The sequence below is a fragment of the Ixodes scapularis genome, unplaced genomic scaffold (genome assembly GCF_016920785.2).
Source record: "Ixodes scapularis isolate PalLabHiFi unplaced genomic scaffold, ASM1692078v2 PGA_scaffold1__304_contigs__length_218370807, whole genome shotgun sequence".
NCBI classification, from domain to species: Eukaryota; Metazoa; Arthropoda; class Arachnida; order Ixodida; family Ixodidae; genus Ixodes; species Ixodes scapularis.
In genome coordinates, this window is record NW_024609846.1 from 36,191,713 (window position 1) to 36,209,840 (window position 18,128).

At 44.3% G+C, this 18,128-nt stretch overlaps 1 protein-coding gene and 1 long non-coding RNA gene across 3 annotated transcripts in view; one reads left to right on the top strand and one right to left on the bottom strand.

The window, feature by feature from the left end:
* Nucleotides 1-1,249, bottom strand: part of LOC120844648 (cytochrome P450 3A41) — a 52,993-nt gene extending 51,744 nt beyond the window's left edge. Inside the window, exon 1 of the mRNA XM_040216518.3 lies at nt 965-1,249. Coding sequence (XP_040072452.1) covers nt 965-1,014 — 50 coding nt within the window. The 5' untranslated portion in view covers nt 1,015-1,249. The remainder of the gene's footprint in view (nt 1-964) is intronic.
* Nucleotides 1,250-6,557: 5,308 nt separating this feature from the next.
* LOC120844657 lies at nt 6,558-13,985 on the top strand. Of its 2 annotated transcripts, none has more exons than XR_005798658.2 (6): nt 6,558-6,846; nt 6,962-7,065; nt 10,844-10,968; nt 12,796-12,946; nt 13,042-13,142; nt 13,671-13,985. It is a non-coding gene; the product is annotated as an uncharacterized LOC120844657 (long non-coding RNA). The 2 variants fall into 2 exon arrangements; XR_006077761.1 differs by having other exon boundaries at nt 6,602-6,846; nt 10,826-10,968; nt 13,671-13,720.
* The last annotated feature ends 4,143 nt before the right edge of the window (nt 13,986-18,128 follow it).

An 18,128-nucleotide genomic window follows, 5' to 3' on the forward strand; every position in this document is an offset into this window, starting at 1 on the left:
TACACAGAGATCCAATGGATACCCCATTCCGAAAGAGCTTTGTGGCGCTGAGGTACAGTGTCGGCTTCACGAGCTGGGGGTCTACGGTTCAAATCGTGTTCTGGACAAAACTTTCTTCTTTTTTTTTTTTTTTTATTTAGGTCACAGACGCTATATTTACGTGTAGGGAGAGCGACAGGGACAGGGACAGGAAGAGAGAGAGGGAGAGGACCGCGAAGCGTGGGTTAATGTGCTCGTAAATTACAAATTAATTCTCACTGTTCCCACCACATACAACACAGGACGGGCCCCCTCACTCATGCTGGCCGCACTACGGTGAGGGTGCCCCCTCACTTTTGCCTACAGCACTACAGTGACGGACCCTTCGTAACTTTCAATTATGCCGCATGATCGAATGGACCTTTTTCCAGTAAGCGTCTGCGCACGCGCACACCCTTTTCCCTTGACCTTGACCGCCCTTTCGCCATTTTTGGGGGGCACTGTTTTCTTGCGACACTAATCTGTTTCCATGGGAGAAGGCGAGTCCGGTTGCCCTCCATTTGTAGTAGGCGGCGAAACCGTCATGAGGCGCTCCTTACTGGAAAAAGGTCCATTGTTGGTCGGGGGGGGGGGGAGATAAGCGCCGGCGCCCCACACTTTTGCCTAGCACACTACAGTGACGGGCCCCTTCACTTTTGTCAGCTGCATTACAGTGACGGGCCCCCTCACCATAGTGAGTGCCCCTTAAAATACCGCACTTCCCAAACTGTCGTACTTTGATAGATGAGAGTAACGACAATGAAACAATGCCTAACGCAAGTTTTCCGCACAAACTAAGACGAAAACAAACGGTAGCTGCAAGGTGTGTAGCTGGGGAGGTCGGTGCATGATCAGAATAAATAAAACGACGCAAAAGATGACAAGTCGAAGACAGACACGGCGCTGCTTGAGACATTAAAGAGAGCGAGTTCGAAACGTAACTCACCAGACCAAAAGAGCGAGCACAGCAACCAGAACAGCGATGATAATAGACATCGCGCCGCGTTTCAAGCTTCGGCGCAAAAACCGCACCTTATCTTCACGACTTCACAGAGGAGGGGCACAATGATCATAAGCAGAGCGAGGCGATCAAACGATCAAAGACGACACAAACACCGCCCACACGGCTCAAATTGCCTCAAATGGCTCAAAGGGCTCAAATTGCTCAAATGCACTCAGAGTTCGCAATGCCTCTGGATAACTGCACTGGATAACTGATTGGGCTCCACCCATCGTAAGGGATGGTAGCTAGCGCCCTCTCGGTCAGTGCGGTGAGTGGTGGTGCGCAGGCAGATAGGTGGAAAAATAGATGTTAATAATACCCTTTGTAACAGGCGGTAGCTTGCGTCACCTAGCCTAAGTCTAAAAAAACAAAAAAAAAGTATATGATTCCTTCCCCCTAACGTTCCCCAGGCAGCGTGGGATATCGCCAGGATGACCTTCGAAGAATATGGCAAAAAAAGAAAACCCTGCCTCTTCCCCCCATCGGCGTTACCCCAGCACCGGACCCACTGGGAGACAGGGTTAAAATTTTGGTCCGGAGCCACGCGGGAAAGAGTCCAAATTTTCCTCTGTCCCGCCTTTCCCCGGGTGTAGCCCGAAACAACCCATTCCCGTTTGAACCCGTCCCAATTCGACCCATTCCCGAATCGACCTTCCAGTTTGAACCCGTCCTGTTTCGACCCATTCTCGAAACAATGTCTCAGTAGAGAGTTTTAGCAGATCGTTTTTTCGCCCCCGATAACGATACGATGCATGCCCAAGGCCGACGGAGGGGAGAGGAGGTATCGTTATCGGGGCGAAAAAAACGTTTCAACCGATACCCGAAAAACCCTTTGCCTTGGAACCAGTGGCGTCACAAGGGGTGTGTGTGTGTGTGTGTGGGGGGGGGGGGGGGGAGAAATTTTCAGTCAAATTTAGCGGAACAAATTTCCCGCTAAATCTAGCGGAAAAATTTCTCTACTAAATTTAGCGGGAAATTTGTTCCGCTAAATTTAGCAGAAAATGTTCCCCTAAATGGGAGCCGAGCAGGAGAAAAGGAGGGGCATAGCCCTCTCTCCGCACCTTTCCCTCCTCCTCCTCAAGAGCTGCGCTCTAATTCGGCGTTACAGGGAGCTGTAAGTAGGGATGCCGCGAACTTTTTTCGAATTGAAGTTTCGATGATCGAATCAAGCGGTTCGAAAGGTTCGAAAGATTTCGATTTTTCGAATTGTCTATATCGTAAAATTCGACGGAAGTCGAATTTTCGAACTTGTTAAGCTAAGAACTTCGACGCTTTTCGAACCGTCGAACTTATTACGCTAAAAAATTCGATCTTTTTCGAACTTTCGAATTTATTGCGCTGCAAGGTTCGATGCTTGTCGAACTTTCGAACTTGACTGACCAAAAAATTCGATGAATTTCGAATTTTCGAACTTATTTATCAAGAGAATTCGAAAAGTTTCGAACTTTCGAATTCTGAAATGTCAGAATTTCGACGAACTTCGAACTTTTAGGGTAAAAGTTCGACGTTCGTCGAACTTCGAAAGACCGGCGGACGGTTTCATTTGATTTCGAGTAGTGGGGTACATTCGTAATTTTTTTTTTCTCGAATTAGTACACGCGGTGCTGCGTTCCTTACGAAAGACAATGTCGTTTATTTCAATGTTCTGGCATGCTTAGGTTTAAAGAAATAAATCCCCGAAGGGGCGAGGAAGGACGACGGGGTTTTTGACGATTATCATTTGTGCCAGATTTGAAGCACGCTGCAGCCGGAGCTATTTATGGTATACTTTTTTAAGAATGATCTATGTATAGCCTAGGTAAGTGCCGTCCTAAGATGTGATGATTGTTATTCAACGTGAGTTTCGAAGAAATGTCCCAATATGTATCTGCTTGCAATTATGACCTAAACTTGATATTTATTTTCGTCTAAGTTGTTTGAGGTATCGCATTTAAATTAACACCACAGACAGTACATATCTAATAGTGTTTAAGTTCAGCACGTCATTAAAAGAAAACTTTTTTTTTTTTTCGCTTCACGTTCCTGAGACGTGTTTCTTTTAGCCTGTACACATTTTGGTAAAAGAAACTTGTTTCGAAGTTCTGAACCTCTGAATATGCAATAGAACACTTCCGACGAATTCTTGATAGCTTTTTTTTTTCTCCTGCTTTTTATTCTCGCATTTATTCTTTTTTTTTTTTTTTTTTGGCACAGGTCTTTAGGTCGAACAGACAGCTTTAAACTTCCGAACCACTAAGCATGTGACGAGTAGTGCCTTCTGACAACGAGTTTCTAACAATGACCATCTACGCAACCTTTTATGCAGTGAAGAGCGACAGTAGCTACACATATGCATAAATAATTTCAGATTAAAATAAGCTCGACCACGCCCTCTTTCCCCGTATTGTTTTCTTTAACAGTCCGAAATACCTGCAAGGGAGAGAAAAAGGCTGAAACCCCCCCCCCCCCCCCCCCCCCCCCCCCGCTACCCTCTTTCCCCCCGTTTTTCCTCTTCCGACGCCACTTGTATGGTAGAACGCTCCTCGACCTCGAGTTGTGTCGGCTTTTGTGCTTTTTGCGAGGCGATTCCTCCGTCCCAGAAAATAAGCCTCCAGGACAATTATAAACTTCACCGGATCGGATTACTTCCAGCGTGCAAGGGGTGGCGAGCTAGTTTCCCTGCTGGAAATGGCAGGCCTGTTCCAATTGAAATGCATAGCCAAAGCCTATGAGCATGAATGTGCAATTGGCGCCGATGAGAAAATCCGATGTTTTGCACATTGGTGCAACTGGAAATGCTGCAGAGAAGCCGCAGCACGGGGGAAGGCCAAAGAATCGGTTGAGGGAAAGTCAACTTTAGGGGGCAAGCGCCATGATGCCAATTGTGTCAATGTGCACGACACTCAGTTTGCTCATTACCGCTCATTGCAGCCAGTGGCGCTATGTGGCAGAGCCATTGTACGGGAGATAGCAAAGAGCCATGCACTGCAGAGAAGTGAACTCGGTGCAGTATGGCAGTGACAATGCTCAATCGCCAAATTAGCACACCCTTGCAAAAATTTTCTATGGGACCGATAGAGATTTTTATGCGATCAATAGGATTTCATCGTACCGATGGGCATTTCTACTGGGCCGATAACAAGTTATATCGTACCAATACAGACTTCTCTTGTACCATTAGGAACTTCTGTGGGACAAGCAGGAACTTCTATGGGACAAGTAGACACTTCTATGGGAACAACACAAATGTTTTCTGGTCCGGAATACAAGTGCCTATTGGTCCTTCAATAGGATCAATAACAAGTTGTACTGGTTAAACTGAAAGCTTCATTGGTGAAATGGAATGCATTTCGGATCGAGAACTTTTAATGGTCGACTGGGAATACAGAACATAAAATCTATTAAGTGGGCATCTATCAGGTTAAACAGTATGCTTAGTGGAGAAATTAGAGTTGTTATATACTAAAGTTTTATGTTTTGAGCACAGGAAAATACTGTATGAGGGGGAGGGGGAAAGGAGGCCCCACCAAATGAAGGGTTTGGGAGGAGGGGAGGGGGGGGGGGGGGGGGGGCCCATGGTTCCCCCCCCCCCCCCCCCCCCGTGCAGATATGTGCGTGCCCGATGGGTTCCTCTCTGTCAAATAAACATTTTTTTTTAGCTATATAACTTGGGTTGGGCCATGTAGACACTAATTAAATAAAACATTCAGTTAATAAAGTGAATATGAACTCTTTTTTGTCACGTGTTTTAGAATTTCCTGATTACGTACTGTCCTCCTTCGTATTATAAAACATGCGGCTGCCAGTAAAACATAAAGAAAAGACTATGGGGAACGGGAACATTGTGTGTGCACATAGTATGCACAAGATTCATGAATAATTATATATAGGCAAACCACGAAATTCAGGTATCATCGGAACTCTGCAGTTTTAGCGGTGTATTCTGTCTCAGTAACAGTAATAGCGTAAACGATTGCACCAACTGGATTATGTATTCACATTAGACTTTGCTCCGTTTTATTCAGTTTTACCTGGTTTCGGAGTGGAACGTTCTCGTTTTTGTATAAATTTCGCTCCAGAACCGAGCAAATCAGAGTAAAACCGGGTCAAAAACAGAATAACACTGACTCAAAAATCCTATTATCATCTTTCACGATTGGTCCAAAGCTCTCAGACTTCCGACGTCGGGACTTTAAAACTTTGGCGGAGTTGGCGAAAAAATGCGATACTTCAGGCTTCCATTTTGCCATGTGAATGTATCCTGTTTGAGCCCTAGCAGAGGCTACGCGCTCGTTCTGGGGCGGCAGATCACGTGCACATTCTATCGTGGGCATGCTTTTTATTAACAGAAAAGAAAAGCCGGTAGTGCCGAATAACATCCAATAATTATTAACACCATAGAAGTCATTAAAAAAAAAAGCACATAAAATGCGCGCACACACACACACACACACACACACACACACACACACACGAAATAAGGATGACCTTCCCGAAATTATGATTGCACCTTGTTTCACGCACAGTAAGTGTCAGGCAGCACTTTCCACTTTGTAGTTGAGCAAGGAAGTTCCTTTTTGAAAGGCATTTTACGCGCTTGTTGGCAGTTTGGGCCTTTAGTTTGGCTTCTGGCTTCTCAATGTTGTAGTTTTCCTTGATGCCGGGAAGAGTGTACACTCCAGCAATGAAGTTTTCGAGATTCAAAAGCCCTTCATTTTGCGTCCAATTAAAATGAAGGCCAGCCGAAACAGGGTACGTCAGACTCGTTACATTCGTCTTTGCAAGTAGCCTTTTCGGAAACTTGGACAGGAAATTGGTCTTCAAATCTCCCGTCACTTTCACAATTTTATCACTTGTGTCTTCACTAACTGGCCCAGTACTGTGACCGCTTCTGGTTTCATTTGTACTACTTAGTTCACGGGGAGTTTTTGTCTCACCGTGTTCCGAGACAACCGAGCTTACAGAAACTGCTGTCGGCGACGTCGGTTCTGGTCCCTGGCCTGTTGTAGCATTTTTCAGGACACAACTTCGTCTCAGGACTGTTGTCCTTGGCAAGCTGGGTATACTTAGTGGCTCCAAGTATATTTTTTTGTTTGGGTTCATGGTCGCACAGCGCGACACCCTACGTGTCTCAAATCCAAATTTTAAAATTCGCACTGACGTCGTCCTGCAGCAAATGCAATTTTCTAATTAAAATGACAAATAAAAATTACTCCGTTATAAGTTTAATATATATTCAGTATTTACATTTGACAATTAAGTAATACCATAATTTTTAGAAACGTTTATTATTTTCTTAAGTGCATCAGTCACACTTGCGGGCTTGCGGGTTACACCACGTGACAATATAGAGTGAGCTGGAGTGGCTGGAGTGGCCCGCATGACATATAAAACCAAAATAAGTTTTCAAAGTGCAATTTATGCAAATTTTTTGCTAAATCAAGGTCAATAAGCAAATTTTTTAAGTATTCGTTTACTTCAGCAAACAAAAACAAGAGTTAAAATACGAAGTATTATAGTCACGTGATACATCCCCTGCGTCAGGAAGTGGTCCGACGTGATAAACCGAACGGTCCGGCCGGAGGACAAGCCTCAAGGATGGCAAGGAAGCGTGGAAGAAGAACCGAAGCTGCGGAAGCAACGTTCGCGGGAAGTCTAACGGTCTAACCGCTTGAAGCACGTTGCAGAGTCGAGACCAGTTGAGCGGCCGGAATTTTACGAACGATTATGCAAGCGTACGTCTTGAGGACGACCATGAGCCACATATCATCTCAAATTTCTGCCCGTCAAGCCTTGTGACGAAACGGAATCGGACTTCTTCAAGGCGCGGATCCTAAAGTTGTTTGGTAAGTTCTAGTCTCCACACGCGTTGTGCCCAGTCTAGTGACCATCTCCTTTAAGTTAAAAATTGCAGCTTTAAGCACAATATGTGGGAGTAACTCTCGGCGCCGGTTGTTTCAGGATCGCAGAGTGACGCGGAAACCCAGTGACAGTAAGCGGGTGCTAGTACCTCCGACGAGATGAGTGACTGCCCGGGAGGGCTGGAGGAAGCTTGTATGAGACAGGTAATTGTAATTTCATTTTCGCGCTTGCGAAGCAATTCATAAGACGTATTTTAAATTTGAGATTTTCTTTAGTTATGCCGCCACAAGTACAAGGAATTTCATCGATAGGGGTGCCGTGTGTTTGTTTTCATATGCCCGGAAACTAGGTAAAGGTTATGTGTTTTAACCATTTCGTCGTTTCCCCTGAGACTGGGTTTTTTTTGAAGAGCAGAAGTAACAGAAAAAACAGACGGTCTGTTTTTTCTGTCACTTCTGCTCTTCAAAAAAAAAACCCAGTCTCAGGGTAAACGACGAAATGGTTGACTTCCACCAGCTAGCCTGTACTTTGACTCTTTTCTCGTTAATGTGTTTTAACATTTTTTCTGTGCTGATAGGCTTAAGGTTGGAATGAATTATATCTGTCAAGGCGTGGCGCAGTCTGTGTCTATTTGGAGAAGAGGTATGTGTGTGTGTGCGTGCGTGCATGTTCATTTGTTTGTTAGTTCGTTGGGGGAGAGAGAGGAGATGAAGAAGAGGAGGAGGGTGAGGGATCACGTCGAATCATTCAAATCGTTAACTCTGACAGTAATGAGGTAAGAAGGATACCTGCTAGTTACACCGGTTCGGTTTTGTGCCAAACTCAAATTGCGTTTTGCCGCGTAAATATTGCTACAATTTTTTTTTTTCATCAACAAAATTAATTTTGAGGCATGCCGTTGACAAATAGGACCCCTGTTTTCAATCCCAGTCCAGGTTATTCACGACTCCAGCGAACTATAGATGGCGTGCTGCTCAGGCAAAATTGGGACGAAAGGAGGTCGTTTTCGTTGTTCAGCATGCGGACCATCACAAATTCCTGCACTGCAGCGTAAAATCGGTGTTACATTTGAATGCAAAGCGATTTTTCGACCCTAGAAACGTTCGTCTACTCAGTGCGTAGGAAGGACCCGGTGGAATCATTAAAATAATTACTGGAAACAATGTTTGTTTCTATGCTGCCTACGAGAACCAAGCAGCGATAGCAGACGACAGAGTCGGGACAACCTCCTCTCCTGAGCCTCTCGGCGCTGCCGCTATGCGGCGTTGATTTCGCTGGAGTCACGAATATTGCGCTGGTAAATTTCCTGTACATAGTGCTGCTTCAAAGATGAACTGAAGTTTATGTCTTCTATGTGTGCATCGGCAATGGCATGTGGCTCAACAAGACTTCACACACGAAAGTTCTCAAATAGAAGAGGGAATCAATGTTCATCCGGTAAGGTTTGGTAATTATCTCCGCCACAGATGGCCTCCTTGGCGAATTGCAACCGGCAGACCTTCAAACCTCACAAAGGCTAAGCAAAGCCACAACTGGATGCAGCAAGACTAAAAGCTTTATAATATACTGTAAGGACTATGGCTTTATAATAAGCCTTTTATGGCAAAACATACTGATCTGAAAAGCGTTGTTTGTGGTTATTTTAAAGTGGTATACGGAAACTTCGTCGTATTGTATTAATTCTGGTTCACTGCACAGTTAAAAGGTTTGTCTTCGTTTGCTGCCAGAGAAATATAGCTTGCGATGAACTAAATCAAAGTTATGACTGCTGGTGTCATGTACATATTCAGAACTTTTTTTTATTAAAATAATTGTAATCAAGTGTTTTATGGGTTTTAGCACTGTGATTAAGATACGTCAATGTGTTTTCTAAGAAAGACTACTAATTTGCAGTTTGTATCTTCTCCTAAAATATTTTGTAGATCTGAGCATGTATTCATACCTGAATATGTGCCAGGCATCCCCCGTATGTGTATAATTGTTTACTAGGCCTGTAAGCTTCCCCACTACATCATTGCCGCTATGTTAGCGCTTCCCAGCTATTATTCGAGAGAGATAAGTGTTCCTCATGATCAATTAGGTTCAGATTGTTTAGCGTTAATGTTTTTGAGTCCCCCATTTTTAATTCCTGACAGACCGCTTCAATGTCCGTTTATTTTTGGTTTGCCGCTATTTATCACCACAAGCAAAAACATCACGCCACTGGGATTAACCCGAAGCTCACCTCATGATTAACGACGCTGCCGTCCTTTGTCTTAAAGGGCCCCTGAAAAGAAGAAAAAAGTTTTTCAAAAACAGTCTGGTTGAGACACGCGTGCCAAAAAATGAATTTTACGCGAAAAAAAAAATTTTCTTAGAGCAATATTGACTGCACCAGACGCAATTTAGTCGGCAGTCACCTCCTTTCCACTTTTCTCTCTCTCGGCATCTCGGGCGCGTGGAGGAGAGGTAGTCCCCGCCTCTTCGTAGTGGATCGGCTTGGCTGCTTTCCTGGCTTGGCTGCGCCCCGCACGAGAGCCATTGCTACTTCCTGGCCGTGTTCCAAAATTGACTCGATCTTACCCCAGGGTGAGGGTTTTGTACTCTTGGCGTTCTAAAACCTACCCGCGTACAGCGTTTTTCAATCTGTGCTGTCACATGATACGATCCGCCGGAGAAACTCGGATCCATTTGGAGATTTGGAACACAGCCCCTGGCCGGCTGTCTGCCTGGTCTGCCGGTCGAACGACATACCGCGTCGTATCGTGCACGTACCGTGGTCACCGTGGTCGTACACACAGTACATAGTCGTCGCGGTGGACCCCGACCTGAAGCGTCGGTTGCTTCAACGCTGCCAGCAGCTGGGCCTTCGTCCGTACGAGGACACGCCTCGCCAGCCGGAAGGCGTCCGCTCCGATCGCCGCGAGGCACCCGCTTCGCCGCGGCGAAGCGGGTGCCTCGACGAGTTCGTTCGAGCCGCACGATCCTTCAAGCCGCCGCGAGGACACGCAGTGGTAACTGATTTTTTTTTTTATTAAGCGGTGCCGCGTGCCTCACTAAACTCTTTACGGGAACCTCGGGAACCGACATCTAAACAAACATTGGCACTGGCGCGCGCCAGAAAACAAACAAAAGATGAGGTAAACGGGACACACGAATCGCGCAAAGAAGAGGAGAAAAACAGAAACCTGTCACCCCGCGCCACTTCCTAAGTACTTACTATGACTGACTTAAGGTCCGTTCACACTCTTGCAACCGAGTACGACTGAGAGAGACCAGACCGGTTTTTAAGCCTCTTGCGACTTCTTAGGACCAGCTCCGCTGTAGCGCATCCGGTTCTAAGAGGTCGCAAGAGGCTTAAAAACCGGTCTGGTCTTTCTCGGTCGTACTCGGTTGCAAGAGTGTGAACGGGCCTTAACTAACACAAGCAACAAGCCCTCTTCAGAACGCGAAACGCGAAGACGGCGACCACGACAGAAAACAAAATGGCGAAGCTTTTGTTTGTTGTTTTGTTGTGGTATCCGAACGGAAGTTACGATTTTGTAAAACGTTTGTAAACAATTGCGACATTCATTCGATGGATTGTTTCTTAAACCTAAAAATATGTAATTCAAAAGGCGATTTAAAAAAATCACGAAGATTTTAAAACCAACATCTAAGCTGTCACTCATTCTATTGGCCAATGAGAAGCTGAGTTGAATGACCATCGCTACCAATGAGAAGCCGAGCTGAATGACCATGGAATTTGCGCGCAAAACTTCAAATAAATCTCTCGCCGTCAATATTGCTCTAAAAAAATTTTTTTTTCGCGTAAAAATCATTTTTTGACACGCGTGTTCCAACCAGACTGTTTAAAAAAAACTTTTTTTTTCTTTTCAGGGGCCCTTTAAGGGGGGCCTACGTTCATGGGTACTTGTCTAGTGGTTCTGGAGTTGATGTTGCCGAGATAACCGAGACGCCGATTTCTACGATGGCCTCTGTCAGCATCATGGTCAATTACAGCTGGCCCGAGCCCGAACCAGGCCAATCAACGTGCTGGCCCGAACCAGGCCAATCAACGTGCTGGCCCGAGCCCGGCCCGGGCCCACAGTCAAAAGTCCGAGCCCATCCCAGGCCTGGGCTTTCGGGTAAGCCCAAGCCCGTGCCCAGTGGTATAATCTTTAATCCAATCGCCATATTGAGATAAAGACGTCAAAATTCCTCAGTTTAAATGTCGGAAGTGCCTCAATAAGAGCAGGTATAAATATTAGTAGCAAATTTAATGATAAAAAAACTGCGTCGACTTTACTCAACAAGATTAACAGTTTAATCAAGCGTTTCGTCTCCCATGCGGGGAACATCATCAGTGAAACCTTCAAGTAGGAATGAGTGAAAAAACTTCAACAATCTTATTTAAGCAAGTCCGCATAAACATCGGGGGAGGGGGCCGCGGTTGGAATTGCAAGCTGATGAGTCACTTCAGATGAACCATGATTCCACCAACCTTCGTGGACCCCACCTTTGTTCACACGTCAGAGTGGACGCATTCTCAAAGTCGAAACTGTGACCCGTATTCGAACAATGGTCTACGAGTTCCGTCTTCGCTGTGTTTGTTTAGGCGAGTGCAGCGCTTCCAGCCTGTCTCCCCAATGTAGGATGTGTCACAGTCTAGACAGTTCACTTTATACACAACACCGCACTGGGACTCTGGGGGGGTGTAATCTTTAGGTTTAGAAATGAAGTCACATAGTTTATGGTGGGGTTTGAAAGCTGTGCGGATATTCAAAGGGGCGAGGGCCCTGCGAATGGACTCAAAAGCACCTCTCAAATAGGGTATTGTTGCTTGCCCTGTCCTAAGTTGTCCGTTATCCTGACTTCTTTGTCCCATCTGTTTGTGCGTGTTATCAATAAAACGTTTCGGATAATTCCGCTTCATCAGCGGGTCAACAATAACAGCATCCTCAGAAGCGCGCAAGCCGCCTCGGTGGCTCCAAGGCGAGAGCGCTGGCCTACGGATCCCCATGTGGCGGAGGCTTATTGCGGAGCAGGCGCCGTGTAACCGAGCTTTCGGTTGCACGTCAAAAGATCCCCAGGTAGTCTAAATTAATCCTCAGTCCTCCGCTGGGGCGTGCCAGATGCCCATCGTTGGTTTAGCACGTAAATCCCCCAAATTTGACTTTTTTCTCAGAAGCGCGCAATTGAGGATTAGAAGAAATGCGTTCGGACCGGTGTAGTAGGTTTTTTACGACAGCCCTTTTATGTTCGACAGAATGATGCGAGTTAAAGCTTAAGAGGTTGCCTGTATCACAGCTTTGCGGTACACTGTTGTATATAAGCGACCGGTACTATTTCGGAACACATTAACATACAGAAAAGGCTTTGCACCGTTCTGTTCAACTTCATGTGTGAATTGGATTGATGATTCAATGCTGTTTAAAGCTAAATGAAAGTCACAAAAGGGACATGGCAAAGGCCACGCATGCGACAAGAGCGAAGACGGAACTCTTAGACCATTGTTGGAATACGGGACACAGTTTCGACTTTGAGAATGCGTCCACTTTGGCGCGTGAACAAAGGTGGGGTCCAAGCAGGTTCGTAGAATCATGGTTCATCCGAAATGACTCATCAGCTTGTAACTCCAGCTGCGGCCCCCTCCTCAATGTGTATGCGGACTTGCTTAAATAGGACTGTTGAAGTTTCTTTCGCTCATTCCTGCTTCAAGGTTTCACCGACGATGTTTCCCACATGGGAGACGAAACGTTTGATTAAATTGTTAATCTTGTTGAGTAAAGTCGGTGCAGTTTTTTTTATCATTATGATTCCCGGCTTTTGGAATATTTTTGCAGCACATTTAATGAAGAAATGGATGCCGATAAACACCTGCCAAGGTTGACTAAAAATAAACAGAAACATCCAATCAATAGTTATGATTGCACTAAGCGGTTGCTATGTGGATGTTTTTTTATGTTCGACAGCTCAGCAAAGTCTGCGGATCTGGTTATGCTTCCTGTACGAGACAGATCACGAAGCGGTTGCTGACTGACCAGTTGGGGCGAAAAGTTTTGTGGGAAGGACGCAAGAGAAAGTTGACATTCAGGAACCTTCACCTTGCTGAGTGCATCATAAGTAAGTAATCTCTGGAACAGTAGTGCAGATCGCTTCACATGGAACCAGATTTATGGAATTGTTGGTGTCATACTTCTGTTGCTTTCTTTTATCAGATGCAGTGCAGAGCTGCCATAAATGTGAAGACTTCAAGGTAGAAACCATGGTCACGGATTAACTTCGCCACGCACCTGCCTGACATCAGTCATCTCAAATGGTAAGCTGGTCTTATTAAGCTGATGTTAGCACAAAAATCAAACTTTTCTAGAACAGTAAGTATGGTGTGCAATTTCTTCAAAGCATAATTTCTATATGAGAGTATTTGAATGCTTTAAATATTAAAGCCAGTGACACCTTTTTTGGTTTAATTTGAGAGCAAATACTACAGGTGCCAACAGTATTGAATAATTTTAAATAAAAAAAAAATTTGTTTGGAGTGTTTCTCTAAGAGGAAAAATTTCATTATGTAATAGGTCCTTATTATGGATTAAAAAGAATGCATAGACAACGAATTTTAAGAACACTGATATTTGATGCAAATCTAACAAACAAAAGTTGGCAATACAGTACACACATCCAGCATGAATGTGCTTTAAAAACAAGGCATAAAATACTTGTGATTTATTTACATCAGTTCCAATTCTTGCATATTTGAGTCACTTCACTGTTTTATTAGTTTTGTTTCAAAGAATGGTAAACCACTGCTCACATATCTTTAACGTAACATTTTTTCGTTGCTTTTCAGGAACATTCTGCACCACAGGAGAGAGAGATGTGAACTGCCTTAAGTGGGCCTTGAATGTGCTGAGCTTTTTATTATGTTTATCAGACATTTTTTTTAAGCAAAGTATCCTGCATTGTTCAGTAAGTATACTTTATTTTGAAAACCTCATGCTGTCTATGCAGCATTGTTCAAAAATTATACTTTATTTTAAAAGCACCAAGCACTGCTCGTCTGTCTAACAGTAACAATAAAGAGTTAATGGCGATTTGTTTGGCACTGCAACTTTTTCTACAGCACGGATGTGCATGCCTGACAGGCTGGGCAGGAATTTAGTGCGCTACTCACGTTCAAAGTTACGCTGCAAGACTGCAGCGGCATCTTTTGCCGTGCAGTCGGTGCTACAGCTCTCATGGAATTCTGGTGTCCTCGTCACTAGAGCATATGACTACTGAAGCCTTAGACTTCAGTAGTCAATTCCTCAGGGCCGTTCGTCATAGCTTATGACAATGTTTGTGTCCAGTATTTCAGTTCTCTCGCATGTGGCGAGGTCCACCTCACTAAAGCGAGTCAGCATCAGTAGTATCGCCTTCCTTGTCAGTGTCGTCTGTATTGATCCTGTGGTAAAGCTTCTGAGCTTGATGGTGAAAAAAAAAACTTCAATATAACGAATGTCTGCTGCGGGCCTGATTGCTACATTATACATCTGTAATGCGCCATTTGGGTATACATTGAGAGCATGCACGGGCCATACAGCAAATCTGCCCTCTGAGCTCTTGTTTTGTAAAGAATTGGACTCTTATCCGTTTAAATTTTTCTGTAGGACAGTTTACACGCTATATGCTAGCATAAAATGAAGGCTGCTTAGGCACTTCCTTGCCCTCCTGGCATAGGGTTGGTCCCTATACCAGGAAAGGTAATATTTCTGAGGTATGTACATGGTACATCCACAGGATCAGGCTGAACATCCTACAATGGTCCTGAATGTCCAGCTGCATCAACCAGATTGCGTTAGTGGTACGTTTTCTGGGGAACCATTTTGCACTGCACAGTAGATACTTTCAATGTTGGATGAATCGTAGCAGATATCCACTGGATATGTTAAATGTCCGAACACATCTCTCGGACGTTTAATAGACGGTTGCTGGTTGACTGGGTACCATCAAACCAATGTGCACCGGGGCACCTGTTGTCAATTACCGCTCATTGGTTTTCGCCCCCTAAACGCCATCAACCCAATGTGCACAGGGGTGCCTGTCGTCAATTGCCGCTTATTGGTTTTCGCCCCATAAATACCATCAATCCAATGTGCACAGGGGGGCTTGTTGCCAATAGCCGCTCATTAGTTTTTGCCCCATAAATACCATCAACCCAATGTGCACAGGAGCACCTGTTGCCAATTGCTGCTCATTGGTTTTTGCCCCATAAATACCCTCAATGCAATGTGCACTGGGGTACCTGTTGCCAATTGCTGCTCATTGGTTTTTGTTTCATAAATGCAATCAGCCCAATGTGAATTCCCTAAAGGATTACCAATTCAGCCCAATGTGAATTCCCTAAAGGATTACCAATTGGTGCACATAGGTTTTTGTTTCATAAATGCATATTGCTCAATGTGTCTGGACCTACAATTGCACATTGGTTCAATGTGAATTTTGGCCTCATTTCACATCGCCCATTTCCAGCAGGGTTGCCAGGTCGCTTCAAGGTTCTTCCGAGCCTCAACCTCCTGCTCGCCCCTGGCCGTTTCGAACTGGATGAGTCTCGTAAAACAGTGTGTTCGTGTAATCACTACTGCGTGATGCAAGTTAAAGACCCCCCCCCCCCCCCCGGGGCTGGCGGTTACAATTCTGCACTGGCAAATATTCTAACACGCCTGGGGCACTCGTCGTCTCATTTAATTGCCTGACCAACTTCGCAGAATCTAGATATCACACCCTAACTTTTCTAAACTTGATTTTGTGAAAAATCAAGCACTCGTCGTCTCATTTAATTGCCTGACCAACTTCGCAGAATCTAGATATAACACCCTAACTTTTCTAAACTTGATTTTGTGAAAACCAGTGAGTCGTGAAAACGTTATTGGAAACTGAAACTGTGGAAAAACTTGAGAATCGGACTTCGAACTTTGAAAACTTGGATTAAAAAGAAAATCAAAATCTTCAAAGTTTTTTTTTTTTTTTAATTTAGCGTTAAAAGAAAATCGAAACCTTCGAACTTTTCGACCTTTATGCAGAAAGAAATTCGAAATCTTCGATTTGTTCGAACTTCATGTCTGTAAAAATTCGAAGCGTTCGAAGTTTTCGAATTTTTTTTCCAAAGAATTTCGAAATCTTCGAATTTATCGAACCTGAAGTAAAAAAATATTCGAAATATTCGAATTCGAAATTTTAGAAACCGTGAAAGCTTCGAAATTTTCGACCTCGAAACTCCGCTGTGGTCAAAAGTTGCGAATTTTTCGAATTCGAACCTCGGTCGGTACGAAAATATCGAAATTTTTCGAAATCGAACCTCAGTTCGCTTTGCAAATATCGAAACCTTTCGAAATCGAACCTAGGGTGGTTCGCGACATCCCTAGTTGTAAGCGACTTTCATTTTTTCCTAGTGTCTTTATTAGGGATGCCGCGAACTTTTTTCGAATCGAAGTTTCGATGATCGAATCAAGCGGTTCGAAAGGTTCGAAAGATTTCGATTTTTCGAATTGTCTATATCGTAAAATTCGACGGAGGTCGAATTTTCGAACTTGTTAAGCTAAGAAGTTCGACGCTTTTCGAACCGTCGAACTTATTACGCTAAAAAATTCGATCTTTTTCGAACTTTCGAACTTATTGCGCTGCAAGGTTCGATGCTTGTCGAACTTTCGAACTTGACTGACCAAAAAATTTGATAAATTTCGAACTTTCGAACTTATTTATCAAGAAAATTCGAAAAGTTTCGAACTTTCGAATTCTGAAAAGTCAGAAGTTCGACGAACTTCGAACTTATAGGGTAAAAGTTCGACGTTCGTCGAACTTCGAAGGACCGGCGGACGGTTTCATTTGATTTCAAGTCGTGGGGTACATTCGTAATTTTTTTTCTCGAACTTTTACACGCGGTGCTGCGTTCCTTACGAAAGACAATGTCATTTATTTCAATGTTCTGGCATGCTTAGGTTTAAAGAAATAAATGCCCGAAGGGGCGAGGACGGACGACGGGTTTTTGACGATTATCGTTTGTGCCAGATTTGAAGCACGCTGCAGCCGGAGCTATTTATGGTAGATATGTTATACTTTTTTTTTAAGAATGATCTATGTATAGCGTAGGTAAGTGCCGTCTTAAGATGTGATTATTGTTATTCAACGTGAGTTTCGAAGAAATGTCCAAACATGTATCTGCATGCAATTATGACCTAAACTTGATATTTATTTTCGTCTAAGTTGTTTGAGGTATCGCATTTAAATTAACACCACAGACAGTACATATCATTGCCATCTGCAGAATACAAAATAATATATTTATTGTTTTTTCACGTTAAGGAATAAATTAACTCATGGCAGAAGATTTCTAGTAGTGTTCAAGTTCAGCACGTCATTAAAAGAAAACTTTTTTTTTTTCGCTTCACGTTCCTGGGACGTGTTTCTTTTAGCCTGTACACATTTTGGTAAAAGAAACTTGTTTCGAAGTTCTGAACCTCTGAATATGCAAGAATAGAACACTTCCGACGAATTCTTGATAGTTTTTTTTTTCTCCTGCTTTTTATTCCCCCATTTATTCTTTTTTTTTTTTCTTTTGTTACTATCGGCACAGGTGTTTAGGTCGAAAAGACAGCTTTGAACTTCCGAACCACTAAGCATGTGACGAGCAGTGCCTTCTGACAACGAGTTTCTAACAATGACCATCTACGCAACCTTTTATGAAGTGAAGAGCGACAGTAGCTATACATATGCATAAATAATTTCAGATTAAAATAAGCTCGACCACGCCCTCTTTCCCCGTATTGTTTTCTTTAACAGTCCGAAATACCTGCAAGGGGGAGAAGGAGGCTGAAGCCACCCCCCCCCCCCCCCCCCGCTACCCTCTTTCCCCCCGTTTTTCCTCTTCCGACACCACTTGTATGGTAGAACGCTCCTCGACCTCGAGTTGTGTCGGCTTTTGTGCTTTTTGCGAAACGATTCCTCCGTCCCAGAAAATAAACCTCCAGTACAATTATAAACTTCACTGGATCGGATTACTACCAGCGTGCAAGGGGTGGCGAGCTAGTTTGCCAGGTCGCTTCAAGGTTTCTCTGAGCCTCAACCTCCTGCTCGCCCCTGGCCGTTTCGAACTGGATGAGTCTCGTAAAACAGTGTGTTCGTGCAATCACTACTGCGTGATAAAGACCCCCTCCCCCCCCCCCCCCCCCCCCCCTCCCCGGGGGCTGGCGGTCACAATTCTGCACTGGCAAATATTCTAGCACGTCCGGGACACTCGTCGTCTCATTTAATTGCCTTACCAACTTCGCAG